Source organism: Thamnophis elegans, chromosome 5 (assembly GCF_009769535.1).
Source record: "Thamnophis elegans isolate rThaEle1 chromosome 5, rThaEle1.pri, whole genome shotgun sequence".
NCBI classification, from domain to species: domain Eukaryota; kingdom Metazoa; phylum Chordata; class Lepidosauria; order Squamata; family Colubridae; genus Thamnophis; species Thamnophis elegans.
Window position 1 is genome coordinate 73,397,766 of NC_045545.1, and position 25,342 is coordinate 73,423,107.

Sequence of the window (25,342 nt, forward strand, 5' to 3'; positions counted from 1 at the left end):
ATGCTGGCTGCAGAATAATTAGATTAATTGGGGAGCTTTGATCTACAGTATTAAATCAATACGGGCTTTGCATTATCTCTTTTTTAGGCTTGAATTCCAAGAACATGATGTGCCATAATCCAGAAACCACAATATTTGGTTTACATGCGATGCTAACCTATACCAAACAAAACAGTTTATGATACAGCATACTGCATGAACCCCAATCAAATTTTCTCTTAATCTCCAGCAAATGGATACAGGCAAATTGAGAGTGTAACATCTCAATAGACGAAAAGGATTGTCTTCCCTAAAATCATCAGACTTCACTGTTGCAATCAGAAACCCTGCTCTTGAAATAAAATATCATGCTGCTACTTACCATTTTGCTAAAGCAAAGCAAAGAAACACCATCTCTGTTCTAATTCCCACATTATTACTTCGGAAAACCCATTTACCAGGTAGATTCTCAACATTTTAAATAGTATGGATCTGTTCCCTGTCTTTGAATATAGAATGGTCAGAACAAAGTAATTCCATTTGCCACTCATACAGATTTGGTAACTTAAGTTTCTAGATGCTCTGGTTTCATATAAGCCAGATCTACCCCACCTGTTATTTTCATATGTGAGTACTATCTAATTCCTTGTAATTTAGGCTACAGATCTGCAATACAGTAGCCCAAAGTTCATAGGCCTACCTTGTTACATATAATGAAATTGAGCAGAAGGGAGAAGTGAAACTAGCAGATGTCAGAGGCTCATTACAATTTGGGTAATCGTTATGCACTGCACAAAAACAAGTGATTATCACAAACTAACCTATCAAGAGAGATAAAGATCTAACCCTAGCTGGACAGTTTTGCTGCTTAAGCCAATAGTTTCAAAACTCTATGCATCTTGACTTTTGTTCATTTAATAGTAGAGTTGAAGAGCAATTCCACATCTTATTTTTAATATGTGCTTTGCAGATACAGCATCAAACCATGATATTCTTTGGTTCTCATGTTATGTATCGTGTGACCCTAGTCACTGCAGCTTGCTCAGCAAGTCATAGTTAAAACATACCATGGATTAATAAGGAGCTCCCACAAGATGCTGTTAAAATTTGTTGAATAAGCAACAATTGACAGGCATGTCAAATTATTAAGAGGCATGTTAAAGCGTCAACTGTAGTTTAAAAATCATAGTAGATAGATTTCTAAAATACGTTATATTAAAATAAATAAATCACAATGCCCATCCAATGAATGTTACTTTTTGGTTCAGCCGGGCTACCATGGAACTTTCAAACATTGAGATCTATGCTTTCTTTCTTGTTTTTATCTCTTGGTGAATTTTCATACCTCATTTTAAAGGATGTTTAGCATTCTATAACAGAAAGATAATAAATCAGTGTTAATTATGGTAGTTCCAAGAATTTAACCAGGTTATCCCAAAAAGCAGGTCTGTTTTGTGCTAAGGCAGACAAGTGGTAGTTTTGAAGCATGCAACAGGAAGTACCTCTTTGGTTAGACTTTCCTGTTTTGTGATCTTTCTCAGTGCACTTTTGGACATTAAAAGCATCCTAGAAAATGATACCATCCAACCCTGATGCAAAGGAAAAGATGAATCAAACTCTTTCAATGAAGTGTCAGAGATATAATTTGTACTCTACAATACTATTTTCAGTGGGTAGAAAAAACATTTCCATTTTCTTATAATTGAAAGATAAAAGCTGTGGGGATGGCTCATTTCCTTGTGATGAATTGAGAGCAAAAGATTAAAACTCATTTTGGGGTTTCATGTGCACGTTTTTAAATGTAGATTAAATAAAAATAAATCTGGAAAAAGAATATAAACTTTCCCCAAAAGATCTTTCTTTGGAAGCCAGTTGGTTGTGTAGCACTTTTTAACACCAAATTTTCTTTGAAATTGGGGAATAGGGAAAAAAAGTGTTAATTTCCTTTTTATACCCACACTGAACTGTTTAAAAACAGAAACTACTTGATTGATTGCTAGGCTTGGGCACAGGGCTTACCAACATTGCTAACTTCCTAGGAGGACTCCAACTCCTAGAATTCTTACGAATGGCAATGAGGAATTTTGAGACTAATAATCCAAACACCTGGAAACTGCCAACATTGGGAAATAGTGCTGTGGCAGCAGGTCCTTCATGCATAGGGAAGGAAATTTTCATTCTTCTTTCCTCAGTTGCTTTCAAATGAAAACGTCTCCCATAAATTGTGGCTGGAATAGGTGCCTTCCTATTATGTGACTGGCTTCCGTAAAATGTGTCTTTACAAGGGAGATATGATTGAATGAAAGCTTCAGTGGTTCAAATGATTAGTAAAAGGTCAGTGCCCTGGAAAAAGACTCATCATAAAGTTGACGACAAGTAGACACTCTAAAAGCTATGTGTTTAGAGGCTGGATGAGGCAAGGAAGAAGAGCAGAACAAAGAATATTAGGAGGTAAAATGGAAGGATTTGATATTAAAATGGGTGTCAGAGATAGGAAATAATTTCAGAAAGTTCCAAAAAGAGAGGAGCTAGAAGAAAACTTCCCTGAAGACTTAGGGAAAGTGGATAGAACCAAAGTGGATAGGACAGGAAGGAGAGAAAAGTGAATGGATCTCCATGATCCAACGTTAAGGTAAAATAATGGGTTTTTTGTGTCAAACACATCTATAAAGCTAACTGAAAAGTGCTTCTGGGTTGAAAGGATTTGCCAATGACAACACTGTTGTCCAGGGGATGCCCAATTACCAAAAATAATGTAGTATTTGAGGAGGCTCCATTCATGTCTCCCAGTATATTGAATAGGTCATAATAACCTGGGTTCTTAAAAAAAGCAAACCACCTGCTTGTGGTGATGTTGAATTTAGTCAATAAGGAAAAAGATATAATAAGTTTAATATTTCCTACCAGTTTGAAGCATGTTATTTCTTGTTCTCCCTGTAAGAAAAGTCTTCACCATAAATTTTTGGAACTCATCCTGAAGACTCTGTTTATTACATTGATATTCCATTTTCTTTGATATTTATTCAAGTCAAAATTCCCGGTTTTCTTTATATTTATTCTGACAACAATCCTGCAATATAGATTAAACTACCATGGAACCAATTATCTAAAATCATTTAGTAGGTGGGCAGTTATTGTATCTATGTCTTCAGAGTCTTAATTTTACATTTTAACTTGATTTTATCTACCATGCCACCTATTTGCTATCCAATTATGAATGGTCAGGTGAGATTTATGCATGTGAACAATGTATGATAAGTACTAATACATGAGAACAAGTCTAAGATCTGCCTTTATACTCCTCCCTGAGATTAATGATATTTCAACAGTCTGATTCATTTATAGAGAAGCAGGTATCAAGAAGTTTTATACAGTCCAAGCCGGCAGTGTTAGCTACTTATCTCAAGGTTATAATTACATGGGATTATACTATGTGCCAGTAATTAAATAATACCTCTTATGTTCAGTTAAAATCATAGAACCATGAAAAAGCTTGACCATACAATTACCTTGTCTTCAAGTAGCTGGAATATTATACTCTGGATTGTATTGTGCATCTTGAAGTTGATATCAAATGTAACCAGAAATGTACCCAAAGCAATCTAATCCCTTGGCGCCAAACAAATATTTCATTTCAAAGCAAATTTTCCAATTCACATATTACATAAATTTACATATTTTGTGTATATTGTATATATTTCAAGTGTTTACACTGTACAAATGATTTCAGGTTTAAGCCTATCTAAGATTCATGGAAACCCAAACATCGCAATCAATAGATTCACAAACTGCATTAATCCATTAATTGTGAACCCAGAAATGACTTGTTTCTTATAACACACTAAACCATAAAAAATATTACAGGTTAAACAATGACACACTGAACTACAGACAATACTACCTGTCCAACTACATCACATCCATGATTACATATACACAATTTGTGTACAAACACAATACACAATTTTCCCAGAGTAATTTTATTTGTGACAAGCATGTAAGACTGAAAATTTCTCATTCAAAGTCCATATCAGCCATTCATTCATAAAGTAAGCTGGCATTACCTTCCCTGCTACCTGATTTGTAATATTCAGATTAGACATATCTAATTTGCTGTTGGGGATAGGTAGGTGTGCTGAAAGAATATATAAACCTGTGTTTAGATCTACTGATTAAAAGCTCTAATTTAACCAAACAAAACAACATTTGATGAGTAATAACAGAGTAGGCCAATCATTATTTCCATGAACAGTCAGCCAAAGAATCTCAAATAGGTCTTTATCAGAGGATCTGGAAAATGCATTCAGGAGATCCTAATTACAAATAGTTTCATTTGAAAGAATTTTTGAATTCTTACACCCAAGAGATTTAGGCTGAAAATTATATACAGTAGCTCACATGTTAGCTATACCTGCATCAGGTTCAGAGGTGAGTTGTTCCCGGTACGGCCTGGATTGGGCGAATCAATAGTAGCGGCAGCAGGAGGCTCCGCCCACCCACATGGACTCTTTTGCACATGCGCAGAAGCATTGCGAGCGCAAGTGCGCCCAAACCGGTAGTAAAAAAATTGGCAACCCACCACTGATCAGGTTGTACTATTAATTGCTTTCACACAAACAAGCGAAGTCCTCATATAAAATTCATCTGTTGAAATCAAAACTCTTCACATTTTAGGAGGCAAATAATAGAATGACTGGACAGACCACGCCAACAACTTGAAATAATAAGTAGAATTAATCTATAACATGATATGGTAGTTGTCTCCTGTTTAGATGGCTCAGGACGGCTAGGTACATTTAGAAAGACAAATCCATCATAGAATCATATGTTTGGAAGGAAACCTGGAGGTCTTCTAACCCAAACCCCTGCCAAAGCCCAAATTCTCCTATCATTCAAAACAAATGGCCATTAAAAAGGGAACTTAAAAAGGCATACAGTTCCACTTTTAATAACTCTCAGTCAGGAAGTCTGGATCTCTCATTGTAAAGCTGCCACCTATTGGTTTTTGTCTTATCTTTGAATGCTATAGAACAGTGTTTCTCAACTGTGGCTAGTTTTAAGATGTGTGGACTTCAACTCCGCAAGCTATAGAAACACTGTAGAAAATAAACCCAAATCCTCTGCCCCATGACATCCCTTCATGTATTGAAATACTGCTATCATGTCTGCTCTCTACCTTATCTTCTTTAGAATAAACATCTTGAGATTCTTTAACCATAGGATTAGGCCTCCAAACCTTCTACCATTTTGTCACTCTTCTCTGCACTGTTTCAACTGCTTAGGAATTTCTCCCAGTCAAATTGTTACTCTAAAGATTAGTAGTGATTGGACTAGATGGACTTTTGATCTGGACATCTTGTGATCTTACATTCAATGTTTTTAATACATTTTGAATCAGATTTTTTTTTAATGGGAAGGCTAATACGTAATATTCAGAAATAAAGAAATATGGAACAAAATCATTTTCAGGAAATTTGGAGACTTCTATGATCACTGTATGATAATCTTTTATGATCACCAGCTAGTTCATCTCAACTCACTAGGAAAATATCAATTTGGAGAAGCCAGGGTTAGAATACTGTATATGTGATTTTTTTTTTAAATGGTAAAAGTGGGGTTAGAGAACTCTCAATTATGCAGCATTGCTGATTGCTGATGATAAGAATGCTAGCAGATCTATTTTTGCTGTGTCAGACGTAAAGGTTTCTTAATTCAGGTTTAAAGACTTCACTTATGCCAGAGAATTCTCCCCAAATCAATAAATATTTATAAACAGAATAAACAAAGATAAGGATGAGGGTGTTCTTTCAATAGAGTTAATGTAAGATAGATAGAAGACACTGAATATTCAGCATAATTGCAAAATCTACTGCAGGACAGGGTGACCCAAATTCAAGGCTACATTCCTGGATACCTGGACTATCTCTTGGCTCAAACTCATGAAGTTGTTGTTATGGGAATAAAATTGAAAGAGTGGGTTATTGGAAAAATATGGATCTAAATAGGAATTAAATCTAGCAAATAAATAAAATGCATCACGGAAGATTACTTTTCAGGATTACACTCTTATTCATTCAAATATTTCTATTCCCCGCTTTCAACTGCCAATCAATTGGGGTGGGGGGTGGGGAGATTATTTCCAGTCCTATCGATATTTCCCTCCTATAGATTTGTACCTATGAAAATTATAGGGTTCCCCGGTCTGAGTTGATATTTCTCTTTCCTCATGCTTAGATTGTGCAATGTTGGCATACAATGAACTGAGAATGTTATTTAAGACTAAGATAATATTCAAGTTATTTGTATCCATGTGGTTTTTGAATAATTTGAATCAGTCTAACTATGCAAGAATAGCAGGGGTGGGTTGCTGCCAGTTTGCTTCGAGTGTTCTTCGTGTGTGCAGTTGTCTGTAAATTGTTCTGTGCATGCGCAGAACATGAAAAAATTACTAAAAACGATGCCAGCAACAGCAGCGGCAATCGGGGAACCAGTTCAGGAGCGTGGCCAGCCTGGGTCGCTGTCGGTTCTGTGACCAAGGGCAAAATACGACCACCGGTTCACCCAAACCAGTGTGAACTGGTAGCAACCCACCCCTGAAGAACAGTAAAAAAAAATCTATCACAAGACATATCCAAGATCATTGAACATGTAAATCAAAGTCAGTTTCTATGTTAGTGCACAGAGGCTATGCACATGTGCAAGAATGCAAAATGTGTGAGACCAAATCAAAGCATGCAGATAGGGGTGAGCCATGGAACTTGATCCTGAACATTTATATCCTTTCAAACATTCATGATACAAGCCATTTGAAACCAATGTGCAACTGGAAAATTGGAATTAGCTATGTTTTTCTTCTAGCCAACATCATAGTAAATAAAACATAATTGCACAAGTATCTAATCTATTGGTGTAATAGCATTAGCAATAACATTTAGACTTATATACTGCTTCACAGCGCTTTACAGCCCTAAGAAGTTTAGAGTCAGTGTATTGCCCCCCCAAAATCTGGGCCCTCATTTTACCGACCTTGGAAGGAAGAATCAACCTCGAGCCTGGTAAGATTCAAACTGCCAAACTGCAGTAGCCAACAGTCAGCAGAAGTAGCCTGCAGTACTGCCTTCTAACCACTGCGCCACCACGGCTCCCTAACTATTATGGAAGGCATGTTCAGGCTGGAAATAGTTAGCATCAGTGTTAGGGATTAAAAGGTAAAAGCTTCCCTTTCACTGGTGTCTAACTATATACAGTGCTGTACTCATCTCCATTTCTTAGCCAAGGAAGTCACCATTGTCCGAAGATATTTTCTGTGTTCAAAAGGCCAGCATTCATAGAACGGTTACCTTCTCACCGAAATGATACCTATTAATCTACTCGCATTTGCATGCTTTCAAACTTCTGGGTGGGCAAGAGCTGAGGCAGGAACGGGAGCTCACCACGTTGTGCGGCACTAGGATCTCAAATCTGGGCTGTTTTCTAGCTGACAAGCTCAGTGTCTTTAACCGCTGAGCCATTCTTGTCCCTCATTAGGTTGCCCCCTAATTAGGCATTCTCTAATTATTAGAGAAATAACATGCTTTCCTGTCATTTTTACAGTAATTCTTTTTGATAATTCTTGTTGGTCATAATTACACATTTAATATATTGGTTCTACTGTTAATATTCTATTTCTACACTTTATTTGTAGATATGTGGGATTCAATAATACTCATACTAATATATATCATACAGATTTTCAACAATCCCATGATTCACTGAATGACTTAAAGCATGGGCCAAACTTTAACTGTCAAGTTATTGTTGAAATGTTTAGAAGGGTATTGATTACTTCCCTGGTTTAAAACAATAAATTGTAGTCAAACAACTTGCAGAGAACAGAGTGCACTGTGATAACTGAATTCCGTGAAGAGAAACATTTAGATATGTGTCCAAAAGTAATGTAGTTTAATATTTTAAAAATTGTTGCCTGTTAAAAAAAACAACACTGAACAAAATTAAACAGAACTTGCACCATCAATTTTAATAATCAGCAAAAGTCTACATTCATCATTAAATACAAATATGAAAAAATATAAGGCCCTCCTGCCTTCTGTATCTATAGAGTCAGATTGCTGAAAGCTAGCATTGATGTTCCAGGAATGCAGAAAATATAGACCAGGATTGAAAAAACTGTAAGGAGGCAGACTAGAGGCATTCTGCTGACATACTGCACTCTTTGCTGTCTGTCCGCATACTGTTTATTTAGAAAAGTGATGAGAAAGGCTCTTAGTATAAGATGTGAGTTGCTGCAAACATAACAGGGAAGGGAGGGAGGGAGGGAGGGAGGGAGGGAGGGAGGGAAGGAAGGAAGGAAGGAAGGAACGTTTGATGCAAACATAATTAGACTTTTCAAATTTTCCAAGGCTGTCTCTTAAACAGATAAAAAACTCACTGGGAACAGGCAAGGTTAACTCAAGATTTGTTATGAAATAGATTAAACTTGCAGTTCAATTTTTTTAACATAGTAATGGAATAACAGGAGGGCAGAAAGCAAGTTTACAGGATAACGCAGGCTGCAAAGAACACCTAGCATTGTGTTCTAATATTTCATTTCTGTTTCCAATCCCCAGCATCTAAGATGACAAAAAGAGAGAATCTGGATTACCAAAATTAGGCAAAAAGATACCATTGAACAGAAAATTTGCACAGGCATATGGATACATATCAAAACAAATACGTATAAAGCCACTGTACCGGAAACAGCACTCAGCTATAGTGTCTGCATTACTGCCGATCTGTGGGAAATTACTAAATAGACTGAGTAGGGCTTGTTAATGATTGCTTTATCTTTTAATGATTGCTTTAGCTTTACATTGGACTAGACCCGTGATGGCGAACCTATGGCATGCGTGCCACAAATGGCACACGGAGGTCTCTCTGCCGACATGCGAACCCTAGCTGAGCTCCACCAAGCATATGCCGCTGACCAGCTGATTTTCTGGTCTCTGCAAAACACTATACAAACCATCAATATACATTCAACAGGAATAGGAAGTGACTCACAGGAGCAGATAGAGGTAAATCCTAAAGAGGCAGGGAATGCATCACTGAACAATGGAGATGAATGCTAGAGGAATAAAGCTGCACACAAGGGTGACATAACTCCTGTAACAGAGTTGGGGGGGATGCACGGTGTGTGTGTGCCCCCTGCGCCCTATTTTTGGTCCCAGGAGGCTTCAGGGAGGCCTAGCAGGCCACGTGTGGGTACAGTTCCCCCACCCCTTTTTTGGTCCCAGGATGATTCAGGGAGGCCTGCTAGGCCCAAAATGGGGTATGGGGGGGTCTCGCGCACATGCGCAGGGGGCACGTGCACATTGTATTGTGGGTGGGGTAATATGCGCATGCACTTTTAGCACACAAAAACAAAAAGGTTAATCATCACTGGACTAGACAGTCTATCATATAAAGATAAGTCTTTTGTAACATAGCAATCCTATGAGACCATGACACCATACCTCTTAGAGCAAAAGACAACAAAATAGTTCTGTAACACCTTAAAACTAATAATGTCAATTTTTACTGTTTACCTAGTCCTTTTCAGGACTATTTTTTAATCTATTTGTTTATCAAATTTATAAGCCGTTCATTTCACGTTGTGCAGCAACCCTGAACGCCTTACAACAAAACCTATGGAAATAAAAACAATTTTAAAATATAAAAACATAAAAATTACAGATTAAAAACAGGTTAATAAAAACCATGGGTTTCAAGCAGAGAGATCATGGAAACTTCTCCGTTAGAGCGGGGGAAAGGAAAGAGAGAGGGGGGAATGAGAAGGGCAGAGAGGGGGAGAGAGAGAGGGAGGGAGGGAGGGCTCTTCTGAATCCTACCAACTAAAATTCCTTGGGATCTGGCAATAGCCTTTTTCTGCCAATATGAGTACATTTCACTTGATATATTTATTATCCTCAGCCCCCAATTGTTGTCTGGCATCCAGAGAATGGCATTCTTGAGCAATACTTCCAATGCTATGCACATCAATAACTGCATCCATCTTGTATAGCATTCTATTTGAGAACTACTTGTTTTATTGTTGGGCTATCAAGTCAACTTTGACTTCTGGTGATTGCACTAACAAGGCCATGCAAGGTTCTTGCCATTTGATATGTCCTCCTAGAGAAGAGATTCTAGGCTGGGACATCATATGGCTTTGGACTAATGTATTTTTTTTAAAAAAAAACATTCACTTTAGATTCAATTACGTTAAGTCTAGTTAATATGGTGATCTCCACTCATATATTTAATGATTCTTCCAGTATGGTAAAAATTACAACTTGTAACAACAACTTTTGGACGTTTGGGGATTGTGTTCAAGTTTTATGGGAAACAGATATGCCCCAGATGCTTTGGGTTGTAGATCTTTGTTCTAGATAGTTTCTTCAGCAGACTTTTGTTCCATGAAAAAAATTCTACTGAGAATTCTACTTTTGTTGTTTGTTGGTACAGTAATATTATTGTGAATATTTATATTTACTTTATGCTCTTCAACAGTTGCAAGCCACTCGGAAGATTTTAAATCAAGTGCAGTACCAACATGCTTTTAAATAAAGGTGTTTTTTAATTGCAGTAAAAGAAATGCTGCCAGATGGCATTATAGGATGAACAAATGGCTGCCCACACCATATAACAGAGAGAGAAAGGGAGGGAGGGAGGGAGGGAGAGAAAGGATGCCTCAATATTGGTAGCTGCATCATAATAAATTTTGTTTACCTGAATGCAGCTTTCTCATCATCTTAATTTATCTATATTTTTTCCCATATCATTTGGACCAATAATACATTTTCTTTGGTAATACCCCCTTGAAGAAGAAGTATCAGCCAGCTCTGAGGAACCGAGATGTCTGAAGAAGTACAAAAATAAACATTAGAAAAAACAACAACTCATGCTTGTGAATAGTTATGCTGTTCTGTATTTTGGTTATATAGTATAAAATTTTGTGCCTGTTCTGCAAACGCTTTTTAAAATGCAGCCTTCTCTTTGACCAAGTAATGTCTACATTAGTGCAGGCAGAGCCTTTAGAACTATACATCCACACTGGAAATCCATATTGTTGAAGCTGATTGTAAATGAGATTTATTTCATTGCTAACTTGAGTTAGGAAGAGCACAGGATAGCAAAACCTGACCCAATTCAAACAGAGTAAATCAGAATTTGATTCATTTGGTTTTCATTTAATAACCTGTATTTTTATTGTGATTTTATACGTGTGTTTGCGTGCATGCTTGCAGTGAGACAGTGGCTAAATAAATAAACAAATAAATATTGGTGTGTTCCATGAACCCAGTCAACTGTGATTTTTTTTTTTTTTTTAGTAAATCGTGATTAAATAAAATCAATCACTGCTGGATTTATACTTAACCAGGGCCTGTTGAATAAAACATAATTCATTTGGTTTGTACAATATACTAAGTTAAAAAAAAAAAACCAAGGAAACCCTGATGTGGCTTGCCAGTTACTATACCTACTTGTTCTCCCGTCTAGTATCAATCCCTACAATTGCCCAGAAAAAGCAGATATGGGCAAACAGTAGCACCTGTAATGGCCAATAAAGAAGCAAAGGCAAATAGAGGAGTAACCTAAGCAATAAGTCACCTAAGGAATAAGTTGGCTGGCATTTAACTACACCAGGTTAGTCATATCTCCAAAAAGTAGATTGGAAATAGTAACAGACATTTCAGACTGTGGTTTTGTTATGCAGGGTTGTCAAATTGGTGGCCTGCAGGCCAGCTGTGGCCTGTGCAGGCCACGCCCACTCCAAGCTCTGCGAAGGGAAAAACATTGCAAAACGTCTTGTGACGGGCCGAGTTTGACACCCGTGTTATAGAGAATAAACAGCACTCCACTCAGAACCTCACTTCAGATGTGTTGGGATGTGTGCGTGCATGTGTGTGTGTAGGACTGAATTTCAAGGCCAAGTCAAAATATCTGAAGTTCAAAGTTCAGTCCCTTATGATTCACTGGCACTTGATTTTGGAGTTACTACGGTATTAAGCCCATGAATGTACATTAACATATTCTATGAGGGTCATGTCTTACATGGTTAAAACATCACATCCACATACATGCAGAAGAAGCATCACTAAGTTTGATTTACATTTCGGGGGGGGGGGGGATAAGATTTTTTAAAAAACAGAATAATTCAATGGTTATTTGAGCAAGTTGGTTGGCAGGAATATTAATTGGCGATTGGGATGCGGGGATTCAAATAATAAAAAAAAAACTGGCTGGAGAAAAGAGTAAAAGAGAAAACATGGCTTATTAGCTGAATTACTCAACAAGAGCACATGCTACATCACTATGTTGCACTTCCCACTGGAGATATTTGCTCTTGACTATAATTTGCCCTGACAGACTTGTTTGGCTATTATGCCATCCAGGATGTTATTAGCTTCCCTGCCCTGGATTTTTTATTTTTAATTAGATTGGTGAGCCATTGCAGGAGGATATTTGTTTTGCTGTCTTTGTGTCTGTCAGGAGAAAGGTCTCAATAGTCTTCAGTTGATGGCCTGATGAAATCGACTAGAGAGAGGGAATGATAAAGGAAGAAATAATAAGAAAATATACTCTGGCCAGAACCATCATCACACTCTACCACTCAAGAGTCTGGTTTTCCCGCTGGAAATAGTATGATCAGAGAAGCATTTTACCTAAAGTCCCTGTGTTATTTAAAACCCTGCTGAAGTTCTAATTTGGAAGGGTGCCTACAAATAAAACAGGATCTCTTCTTCTGGAGACATTCCTCCACAGTGGGAGGAGAATAATGGCCTGACCAGTCAGGCTGCAAGGAAGGAGGCAGGGCTACTGAACGCACAGAGCTCCATTTTCCTCTATGCAGTATAATGCAAGCATAGCCTTAATCATTTGATGGAAACCAGAGGTACTAGTCAGCAGGTTCTGATCAGTTCTGGAGAACTGGTAGTGGACATTTTGAGTAGTTTGGAGAACCAGTAAATACCACCTCTGACTGGCCCCGCCCCCATCTATTCTCTGCCTCCCTCAGCTGATCGGGAGGAAATAGGGTTTTTGCATAACCTTCCCCTGGAGTGGGGTGGGAATGGAGATTTTACAGTATCCTTCCCCTGCCATGCCCACCAAGCCACACCCACCAAGCCACGCCATGTCCACAGAACTGGTAGTAATTTTTTTTGACTCCCACCACTGATGGAAACACATCTGAAATGAACTCTCTAGATGTGATTAACTATCCTGTCCCAGACATAGTCAGATAGCATTATGCATGTGAGAAAGCCTCACACAACACCATGAATGCCATTGATGCTTCCCATTTATGCTCTGACAAATAAGCAACATTAGAAATGCAGAGGAATAGCAGATATATGCTGTGCCAATTAACCCCCCCCCCCTTAATGTTGTCCTAAAAAAGCTAGTGGATAATGGACAGGAGGAAAACAATATCCAGGTCGGGAGCTGGGATACCTCTATTTGAATATACAATAAATGTATTAATAATAGTGGTAACAACAATATAGCAAGCTCTATCACAATATTAAAGCAATAGTAACGAGCTAGAAACCTTTAAAAATGTTAACAAATAAAAATAGTAAAAATATTGTTAGCAATACTGTGGTACCATTTGAAATGTTGTATTTCTTGGCTGAAAATAATCTCTGAAATTGATTTACCTGTCTCTACAAACACCCACCCACACACATGTATAAGCAGACAGACAGAAACAAAATTCTATCTCTATACAAAGGAAATGAGGAAATGTCAAATGCTGGTTCATTAAAGAGATCCCATGGTCACTGATTCATACTGATACTAGTACCTAGAGAGGCTTCATGATCATTTAACAGCAAAGTCAGCCTTTTTAAAATCAATAATTACTTTATTGTGATGAGTTTGCATGGTTAATGTAGTAATAGTCACACACTGACAAGCAACTTGTGCTTTTACTCTGCTAGATATTGTTGCACTAAATACTATGCAGTAGAACAGTTCTTGCATGAAATCAGAGAAATGAAGTGAAACAACCCAGCTCAGATTATATGCCACATTTTGGAGAAATAGTCCTGAAAATAAAACAATGGGAAGTTAACAGTTTGAAATATAGATGTTGCTATTATTTATACTATGCTGTAATAGTGCCTGGGGCAGTATACAAAGGGAAATCTATCACACTAAGTGTTTGTTATATGAAACTATCGAAGAGCAAATGAATGCATTTTGAAATGACTGTCACTGAGAATTTACTTTAGATAGGAATCTTAAGATATGTTTATATAAATGTATACAAATAAGAAATATGATGGGGGTGCTTATACAATGCACTAAAGCATCATTAACCAATCATATTGGTGTATTTTTAATAATCCTACTGCACAAAGACAAGAACAACTTGAGTTTCTTGTAGCCCGCTAACGCCATGGTGTCATGTTTATATAGCACCTTCTCCTTGCTAAAGAGAAAAATGTTACTTACTCCATAAGTTAATGATGGAGCAAATGAAGTCCTTACTCTGCATATACTGCTACTTGATGAGTTTAGAGAAATCTGCACAGAACGTCTACAAGTAAGTTTAGAGTAGAGTTTGGTGGTATTTGTAACCATGTTAGCCAAAATATGTAAAAATTAACCTGTACTGACATTACTATTAAAAGGGAATTGTGCCTATATAAGTGTGTACTTTCTATATCTAAACATTATGTGAAAGCTTCAATTGATCAAGGCTATAACAAGTGGCAGGTCAAGTCTATGTAGCCATCTAATATCATATAAGAAATAGTGACTTGGATTCAAAGAGGAATGAATGACAAAATAATGAAATAAATAATAAGTAAGTTAAATAAATATGCTGTATGTCTGTGAAACTAAGAGACAGCACAAAGCCATTTTTAATTTGAATGAAGATGGTTTAATCTTATAGAAATGGTAAAATACAAATGAAGGTATAAGATTCTAATCTATAAGATTAAAATCCATAGGTTGTGATGGTCATATTACACTCTGGTGAATGTTTGTAATGGAAGAACCAGAATCAGAAATATGTATTTGGCAAACATAGGCATTAGATAAATGGGTTTATGCTTGGATTATATACAATGTTCTACTTTTTATTGGAAAGAAAATACATTTTCTGTATTGAAACTGGATAATCAAACCCTGATGTGACTCAGAACAAATCTGGTGAATTTCCTGAGTCCTATTTTTGGTGAGTGCTCTACACAGCAAAGTGAGTGGCTAATAGCTCCAGTAAAATGTGGAAATTATGTCCAACATGTCTCCCAATCTACATCTCTTGATCTGGTCTCTCTAATGGTATCTGGTTCACTGAACTCCATATGGAGGAAAAAAAGTAGAGCACAAACAAACTTAGAAGTTTCTTTTTATTACAGCCAATCTCAATCAAATTAGTTTTAGCCATCCTGTTGGTTGATCTGAACTATCTAGTGGGCTGTCACAAGATGAGAATGTATGGGAAAAAATGCCAGGCCATTTTTGCAGATGGAAGAATGCGTAAGAATAGCGACTAGTCATTATTTGTTCAGGACCAAGTCTCTTTGAAATCTGTATTTTAAGCATAAATTTATTCATAGATATGTCTGGCAAAGAAAGGACTTTAAAAATATGATTTGATTGGAAAGAATTATGCAAAAAGAATTAGCAAATGATACAAGAATCCAAGAGGCCTTGAATGTGGATTAGTGGAAGTAAAGTAGGGGATTTAGAACCTGCTTGGAACAGAATAAAAAGAATTGTTACACATTGCCACAGAAAGCTATGATGTTATGTTATGCTTGTATAAGAAGCTTAAGGAAAGCTACTTGATGGAATGATGAACTGTGAGGAGTTTGAAATGGAATAAAGAGTTTTGTAACCAAAAACTATTTGAAAGGCCAAACTCCAGAAAAGGAATATTCTAAGACACCACTATCTAACAGTGCAGGCATACAAAAAAAGTATTGGTACAAAAGATAAAGGAATAAAGGCAGAGATAGTTACAAAGAATCTTATCAAAGAAAACCTGGAACAATGACACTTGAAGATGTAAACACATGTATAACTTTGATGTTATGTTGTTGGTGGTGAATGTTTTATAGACTATAATATTAATTTTTAAATGTACTTTTTGAATGTTTTTAAATTTGTTTTTATGGTTATTTTGCATATTGCCAAATTTACACTACTATACATGAGATGGGCAGCCATATAAATATGATCAATAAATAAAACCTATGTTTTGTATTAATTATTAGAGAAAACACATGATTTCATGAGGAGTATAGATATGATAACAAATTAACTCAAGAATTGTTTCTGAAGGGAAAATAAAATGAATAATCGCATTAATACATAAAGGAGAGTTACAGCAAGTAAATAAATGTAGTAGAATGTTTTCCATGTTAAAGATAGAAACATGGGTAGACCAATTTTAATCAGTGCTGGGGGAAGAGTAATGACTTGTAAGGAATTAGAATTTGTCAAAGGAAACTAAAATATTAGGTAAGTATTGTTTATCAGAAATATTGAATGCAGCAGGAGTGGGGTATCAAGGAAAGACAGAGTGGTTAAGAAAGTTTATTGAATGAACTTTCAATAAATCAAATGCAATTAAGTATAAAGGCGTATGACTTTATATAAAAACTCTTGAGATGTTTTGGTTATAGAATGAATGAAGTTTCATTCTAGGAAGCAAATGAAGCAAAGCAAATATATGCAGAAAAAGTGAATTGGTTTAGAGGATGATGAAGAATCAGAAATTGCTAAATGGAGTTTATGAGATTCTCCAAACAAGAGGTGAGAAAGATATTGTAAGCATCAGTGTATCAATATGGTAGAAATAACTGCAAATATGGAAAGGATCAATATATATTGAATGAGTTTACTATAAACTAACTTTAGCTGATTCTTTTTCTCATCTTCGTGCATTTCTTTAGCTTACTAGTTCTTACTCCATTTCTTGCTCCGCATACCACTAAAAAGAATATATATGACATATTTATTTGGAAACTGAGCATCAATATGAGCACAGAATGTGATATTCCATACCTGGCACAGAATAACGGCAAATCAGTGGTGAAATTAAAAAAAAAAATACTACTGGTTCTGTGGGTATGGCTTGGTGGTTGTGGTAAGGGAAGGATACTGCAAAATCTCTATTCCCACCCCATTTCAGGGGAAGGATACCAGAGGTGGTATTTGCCAGTTATCCAAACTACTCAAAATTTCCGCTACCGGTTCTCCAGAACCTGTTAGAATCTGATGAATTTTGCCCCTACAACAAATATAATTACTTTAAAACCACTAGATCATTTCTTATCATAGCAAACAACACAATAAGGTGATCTAAGAAAGCCATTACGTCTTTCCTTTTTGTGATATTATGTTCACAAAAGAATGTGAACACTTAGTGTAAAATCACAGTAGCAATGTAGCATGCCATCTTCCCTAGCATTACATAAACATTTAGTAGTAGAGCAATAGAACTTTGAGAACTACTTTACTGCAGTGGCTAACTGCACCAAACTAGAAACCAGGAGATTGAATTCTAGTTCTTCCTTAGCTGGGTGATTTTTAGCCATTCACTCATTCTCAGCCCTAGAAAAAAGGCAGTAACAAACCACCTCTGAAAATATTGCAAGCAATCCAGGAAGTCACCAGAAGTCAACTCAAAAGATAATATGTGTATGTGTGTGAGTGTGTTTAGAATTTGAGGGAACTTTTGATATCAATTCCAAGATTGGAAAGTTGGGATATATTAAGTAGCAACATCCTTGACAAATTATCTTCATATTGGCAGCAAAGGAAAAAGAACTCACTTTGTTCTTAGAGAGTTTGTTTAATCATGCAGTACTTAAGGTTAAGAAATTTCTTCTAATTTAATATGGGTTTTTCCCTTCTATTATGTCTTCTTATAACTAAGAATATTTGGCTTTTTTTCTATTTTCATCAAAGAACCTGATTTCTTGAATGTGTTCTTCTGCATATACTACTGCACAGTAGTAACTGTGAAAGGGATCTTGGAGTCCTAGTGGACAACCATTTAAGTATGAGCCAGCAGTGTGCAGCAGCTGCCCAAAAAGCCAACACAGTTCTAGGGTGCATAAACAGAGGAATAGAATCAAGATCACGTGAAGTGTTAACACCACTTTATAATACCTTGATAAGGCCACACTTGGAATACTGCATTCAGTTTTGGTCACCATGATGTAGAAAAGATGTGGAGACACTAGAAAGAGTGCAGAGAAAAGCAACAAAGATGATTAGGGGACTGGAGACTAAAACATATGAAGAATGGTTGCAGGAACTGGGTATGTTTAGTTTAATTGAAAGAAGGACTAGGGGAGACATGATAGCAGTGTTCCAATATCTCAAGGGTTGCCACAAAGAAGAGGGAGTCAAACTATTCTCCAAGGCACCTGAGGGTAGAACAAGAAGCAATGGGTGGAAACTAATCAAGGAGAGAAGCAACTTAGAAGTGAGCAGAAATTTCCTGACAGTTAGAACAATTAATCAGTGGAACAGCTTGCCTCCAGAAGTTGTAAATGCCCCAACACTGGAAGTCTTTAAGATGTTGGATAGCCATTTGTCTGAAATGGTATAGGGTTTCCTGCCTAGGCAGGGGGTTGGACTAGAAAACCTCCAAGATCCCTTCCAACTCTGCTATTGTATCAGAATGTTAACCAATCAGACTCTCAATTGGTTAACATTCTTGTTAAAGCTTGGCACCCAAGACTGTCTAGAATGAGGAAATGTTTTGTGAAAATATACATAAGATTGTACCTCACTTGCTATTATATGCACATAGGTAGTCCTCAATGTACGACCACAATGAGCCCAAATTTTCTGTTGTTAAGTGAAACATTTGTTAAATGAGTTTTGCCCCATTTTATGACAATTTTTGCCACAGTTAAGTGAATTAACTGCAGTGGATAAGTTAATAACATGGTTAAGTTGTAACTTTGAACGGTCACTAAATGAACCATCATAAATCGAGGACTACCTGTACTTATAAGCCATATTTGATCATTACTGGACTTTTCTACTGACACAGTAATTTTTCACGTTTAAAATAATAACACAATCTGAAGTTAAATATATTTTTGTTTTTGTTTCTTTAAACATTTTAATGAGTTTGAATCAACTCTCCACCAGCAGCATGTCTGAAAACAGCACATTTCCAGCCCTGATAACATTTCTTCATAAAGAAATTCTAGTGCAGCATGAACCTTTGCACATTTATATAAAAGAGTTCATAAAGCTGGGTGTCATTCAAATAATCAAATCCAACTTAAAGTTAGCCAGACTCCAAACCCGACTTCATATATTAATAATGTCCACATATCCAGACTTTATTTTTGTAACTGAGACAGGAACAAAACAAGAAATAAGCACCGAAATAACAAGATAGTCCTTCTACGTCGTTTCCATACCTACCTCGAGATCCCTAACAGTAAATGTCGCACGTTGAGAATTTGGCTTTCTTAAAGTGCGTCTCCAAAAGGAAAAACGCGCATGCGTGGCGTACTCGTGCTACAGCTCATACTAATGTGCCGCAAGAAAATATCTCCCTCATATAGCAATAAGAGGGCGGGGCTTGTAATTTTTTCATTCCAAGACCTCCTCTTATTGCTTATTGGTGGCGAGTGAAGGGGCGTGACCGGATATGTAAATAATAACCCGGCTTTTGCAGACGGAAGCAAGGGAAGGGGGCAAATATTACCGGCATTTTTCGTAAATGGCGGAGAAGGAAAAGGCGTGGCTACGTGGGAAGGGGCGGGCCACCCAAGAGCTGGAGGGCGTGGCCAACATGCAAATCTAAGCACAGATATCATTGATTGAAGGAGAGGCAGATGATAGGCTGGGTTATGGAAAGAAGGGCGTTCTTATCTCGGATCTATCGTCTCGCCGCCGAAGCTTCATTTAGCTCCGCCCCACCGTTTAAAAGTCGCGGCGCCTGCGCAGTGGATGGAAATGAGGACTTAGTCTGTTACACAACTGACTGGGCTGCTTAGGGAGCTGTGGTTTCCCTTTGGCCTCACGTCGTTCCCCCTACGCCGGGTTTTTCTTGTATACGACCGTGGTGTAGGCATGAGTGGGGATCAGCTGCATAACGACTCCCAGGTAAGGGGGGGCTCTCATTTTTCTAGTAGTTAATATGGGGGGAGGGGGAGAAAGAAAAGGCTGTGGACATTGAGGCCTTTTCCCTCTCCCCTTTGACGGTAAAAAGTGAAGGATTTCTGATGGTGGAGAAGAAGAAAGGTTTATGCCCATAATTGAAGCTGTTCCTCAGAAAGACTGATGATAATATTTTAATATTAATATTTTCAGGCCGGATACAATCTTGCTAGGTACTTGGGGGGACGGGGAAGCTACTCCCGGGTTTTCTTTTTGCGAAGGGGGGGGGAAGTCACGTTTCCTTGGGCCCTTAATCGTATTCCGAGCCTTTTGGGCTCTTCTCTGTCCCCTCCGGGGGGTTGCCTTTAGGTTGCGTATTATTCCAATAAGCCCTGATTAAACTGGCTTCCATTCCCTGAAAGAGGGAAAAAGGGGGTCCTTAAGGTGGCCAGTTCTCTATCTTTGCCGGTTACTTCCCTCCGCTTGCCGGACATGGCGGGACGGGGACTCATAAAAGAGGGCTGGGGGTGGGGGAAGAAGGTAGGGAGGTCTGAGGAAACCTGGGAATTGAGACCTACGCACGAGGAGGAGAGCAATTAAAACTGGAGGGCAAAACTTCGGTTGGGGTGGGGGAAGGGAGGTGGTGTTAAAAATCGCAATTCTGTCGCTACCCCCCCTTTTTTAAATCGTGTTATTGATGTACAAATCCTTTCGGGAATGATTTCTTCCCCATTACCCAACACGTAGGTTGTTTTGTGTGTGTGTGTGTGTGTGTGAAACCATTCCTTGGTCCTGGGATGCCTTTTAAAACGTATTTTTCCCGTTTTTTTTCTTTTTTCAATAATAGATCGATCCAGGTTTCCGAGCGAATGGTGAGTGCCTTTTCCCTAACCTTGTAAATGCGGGGGAGTGGGATCGAAGGTTTTCTTTCCCTGCCTCCGCTTTCTCTTTTTCTCCCTTCTCATTGCTAAGGATATTAAAGGACAGACATGGCGTCCCAGAGACTAAGTCCCGTCTCCTCGCTCACCGGCCCCATTGTTCCTATCGAGGTTCCTAATTCTCCGAAATCTTAAGACCCTCGGCCTTTCTGACCCAGTTTCTCCGTAGTGAGGGTAATTGAGACCCCGAATCAGTCTTCCTTTGTTTTTTAAAAATCTCTCCTGGGCCTCTGTTCGCCCCGGAAAGTCGCCTTGTCGACGGTCGGGACTTAGTCTCTGCGCCATTTTCTTTTTCTCTCTCTTCCCTGTGTGTGTCTTTCTCCTTCTCCTCCTCCCTCGAGCTGCCTAGAAGGAGCCTTCCGCAGTAAAAACATACGATTTAATCGATAACCATGTTTTAAGATAGCCTTTCTGAAAAGGGAGAAACATAGCTTGGTTTTGGTTTTCATTTTTAAAAGCCTGACTTTGTCGCTGGGTTGTCTTTTTTTTTATTCATATCTCTTCCCCAGTTCCTTCTCCCCCAGGTCTGTTTCTTTCAGTCCATTCCCTTTGCTTCCCTTCCCCCTATAACAAAAGGTGGTTGCAACATGTTGCTCTTGAACAGATTCTCTACCTTTTTGAGTAAGGAACCTATGTAAGATCTAAATGCAGAAACTGATTGGGTGGGGTTTCTGTGTTAATCTACCCGAAATAAAATGCTATAAAACTCCGTGGGTGGTTTCAGAATAGTATCCCACATCACTTTGGTAAAGTTTAATAGTTGATGGAGGATTTTCTTTTGTCTTCAAGGGAGGGATAATAAATATATTGTGATTTTTTTAAAAAACAAACATGTATATGGTATGTGAATGGGTGGAGGAAGTCATTATTATCTTATGAAGGCTTTGTCACTTTGGATAGCAAGCTTTCCCAGCTCCTTTGAAAGAAGAAAATGAGACACAAAGTTGAAATGGCATATCTGTCAAAAATGCCATGATGGTTTGCTCCACCTTTTAAAAAGGTGGTTTTGCCTTAGAATACAGCTCTCAGACGCTGTATGGTACTGTAGGGTATTTTGCTTTCATAAAACATTGCCATATTCTAGGTAACATACTTTAACATTAGTTACTAGTGGACTCTGTCACCTACATTTCTGCTGTTGTGTAAGACATTATTTCTGATAGAAGAACAGTATATTAAGGTATGCAGATATGGTTTCTTCCTTTATACAGATGTATTTAATTGGAGCGATTTAAAATTTAAAAAAAATATCTTTGATCCCAAAATGAAGTTCATAGAACTGCTTGAATTTAAGCATGAAGGAATTGTTAAAGGGAAGATAATCCCGCACATGAATTACATATTAATACATATGTTTAAAATTTGACTTGAAAGTGTTTCCAGTGCTCTGGCTACCCTTTTTTAATGGAATAATTCAATTGAAACTATGTTGAGTCTTTCAGTTTCTGGGTTAATGTAAACTGTATATTGGGGGATCTAACTGATGTATTTTGTTCAGGCACATAATTATCATACTAGCTCTTTTATCTCAACATAGAATTGACACCTAATAATTTGTATCTTGTTCTTGGAGGTGATTCTGGTTTATTTCTATTGGCTATTTCAATCAGAAAGGGTACACATGTTATTTTTCTTCCTATTATAGACCCAGTCTTTCCCCTCAACTGTTTTATCATTGTAATTAATAGAGCCACAGGTTTCAATATTGTTTAAGTAATAGAAGTGGCAATAGTCATGTCCTCTGTGACCTTGCTGCTAAGATAATTCATGTTTTTTTCTACTAAGCTATAGTATACACGGTATGTGTGCTATATTATACATTGCTCCTGATTTCTCCATCTATAATTGCCTACTGCTGTTAGTGTTTTCAATATCCAATTTAATGTGCCCTGGTGTTTTACCTAAAAGTTATTTTTACCTACGTATTTGACTTATGTGTGCCAAGATGTTACATATTTTTTATTTTGCTAATTATAAATTGATTTGCTAGTTTTATGCTGCCAATAACCTAGTAATTTATAGTTTTAAATTAGTTTAATTTTCATCATTCTAGAATGTTTATGGAGTTCTCTATTTCCATTTCTTTATTCTCTCTGTTGATAAAGTTTCTTCAGTTCTAAAATTGCAAAATGTTTTTAAAACTCAAAATTGGCAAGTTATTGTCTTAGTTACATTTATTGAAAATAGCTACTGATTAAAACAACATTCCCTATTTTTTCAACATACATTAGCTATTCATATGCAATTACAGTATCTGTATGGATGTGATGAATGTTCAATTGATATAGTGTAATGTGCCAGCTTATATACATAGTTTCAGATTTTATAAGCTAAGGAGCTAGAATTTTGTTGTTGTTGATGGGAGATATCCAGGGAATCGGACTGGTATTTCAGTTTTCTCTGCAAATAAAATGAAACATTTATAGTGGCTTCAGAAACAAGGTGATTTTAAAGGTTCTGACTGATATAAATTAACTATCAATATCTTAGAGAGATTATCAGTATTCAGGTAGTTTCCTAAAATGCAATTTATGTGATTTTTATTGGATATTCTATTTTTTAACTTCTGATTCTTACTTCTGTATACTCTTAAGTATTAATATTTATACTTATAAATATCTAATATTTATTTTGATTATTTAGAGGATTCTTTCTCACTCCACAGATCCATGTTTGCATCAACCACTTATGAAATTTTATTAAACATTTGAGTAAAGCACCAAGGAAAATCTTTTTAGATCTTGACCATTTTAGGATAAAGAAAGATTTGCTAATTTAGTTCCTTATCTTCTCCCCATTTAATATATATTCACAACCAGCGTTGCCATTTTGAAAGCTAATATACATGTTTAACTACATATAGAGTGTTGTTATCTCGTAGATTACGTCGGCTATATTCTGTTAGTGCAGTTCTGAAAGCACTTTAGCCATCTGCTCATGTTGTGGAACCATAGAATTCAAAGGACTAGAGGTCAACTAGTTCAGTCTGCTGCTCAGTGCAGGAGCCGTAGAACATTTCTGACAGATGACAATGCAGCCTCTATTTGAAGAACTCGTAACTTTGTTTTGCAGCCTATTCCACAGATGCTGGATGTTACATTTCTCCTTTTTAAAAATCCATCTTATTTATTTCAAACCTATTTACATCTTTTTGAATTTTCTCTTTCATCAAAATATTACTGCTACCTATTGTGTCATCTGCAAACAGCTTCCCTCATTCAAATTACTGGTTAAAAATGTTCACCAGGATAGGGCCGTGAGGCATTCTATTGAATAGTTCTCTCAAGATGAATCGGTGCCTTTCAGTACTGAATCATCCAACAGTATTATCTTCTAATCCTTATTTTACTATTTTGTAAATGAGAATTTAAGCAAGACTTTTGAAGGCTTTGCTGAGGTCCAGGTACACTTTGTCTGCAGCATTCCCTTGACCTACCTACTCTGTGAAATAACAGATTAACTATATGTCAGGCAAACTTGTGCTGGATCTTGTTAATGCTAACAATAAGATTTACTCCAATGTAGATGTCAGACTGACAGGTCTCTAGATCTGTGGCTTCCCAGGTTGTCTTCCTTTCTCTTTTTAACAATGGGGTGACATTTACTCTTTTCCAGTCTCCTGGGACTTTACCAATCCCCAGAATTAGTAGATTACACTAGTAAAATAGATCCATTGCAAATTTAAAACTGCATATCATTCAGTTATTAATTGGCTTTTATAAGAACATGTTCAGTATTTTATTCCAATGATTACATCTTTATTCTCTCTCGGAAAACCTGGAAACATCCAGTTATGGTACACCATTTGATTCCAGGATTTACAGCTTCTTTCAGGATGTAATTGGTTAGAGGACTAAGTAATGATAGGATTTTAAAATCATTACATGGTGAGCATTTGGAAGTAAATGACTCCTGTTGTAATAGTTCCATGGAAATTACTCCTTTGCAACATGAATTTGCATGTGAAGCCAAGGAAAATTTTTGAAATTATTTCAGCAGAGTTTTTTCTCCAGCTAACAAGAGTGTATGTGTTTGAATTCCTCTTGCCCTTCAATATCTACATTGTTTGCAAAACATGGCTGTTTTTTCATTTTACAAATAAAGATTTGGAGCTGCTAAAAGGCAGTAAGTCTGATTTTTTTTAATAACTTTTTTTGTAGTGTATAAGACTTTGTGTGTTTCTTAAGGGAATAGTAAATTTCAATTAACTTGTAATGCATTCTCAATAAACATTATTGAGTGTGATCTGATTTTACAAGATATTATCTGAATGATACCAGTAGATAATTTTCTGAGGTTTGAAGGAACCA

General features: G+C 37.0%; 1 protein-coding gene and 1 long non-coding RNA gene across 2 annotated transcripts in view; one reads left to right on the top strand and one right to left on the bottom strand.

Moving 5' to 3' along the window:
* Positions 1-7,970: 7,970 nt before the first annotated feature.
* LOC116509784 lies at positions 7,971-19,522 on the bottom strand. Its single transcript, XR_004255532.1, has 4 exons — positions 19,414-19,522; positions 18,136-18,205; positions 10,726-10,855; positions 7,971-8,588 (listed from the first exon to the last, which is right to left on the bottom strand). It is a non-coding gene; the product is annotated as an uncharacterized LOC116509784 (long non-coding RNA).
* Positions 19,523-19,909: 387 nt separating this feature from the next.
* TOP1 (DNA topoisomerase I) overlaps positions 19,910-25,342 on the top strand; it is a 63,362-nt gene continuing 57,929 nt past the window's right edge. The window contains exons 1-2 of the mRNA XM_032217892.1: positions 19,910-20,100; positions 20,942-20,966. Of these exons, the coding sequence (XP_032073783.1) occupies positions 20,068-20,100; positions 20,942-20,966 (58 nt within the window). The 5' untranslated portion in view covers positions 19,910-20,067. The remainder of the gene's footprint in view (positions 20,101-20,941; positions 20,967-25,342) is intronic.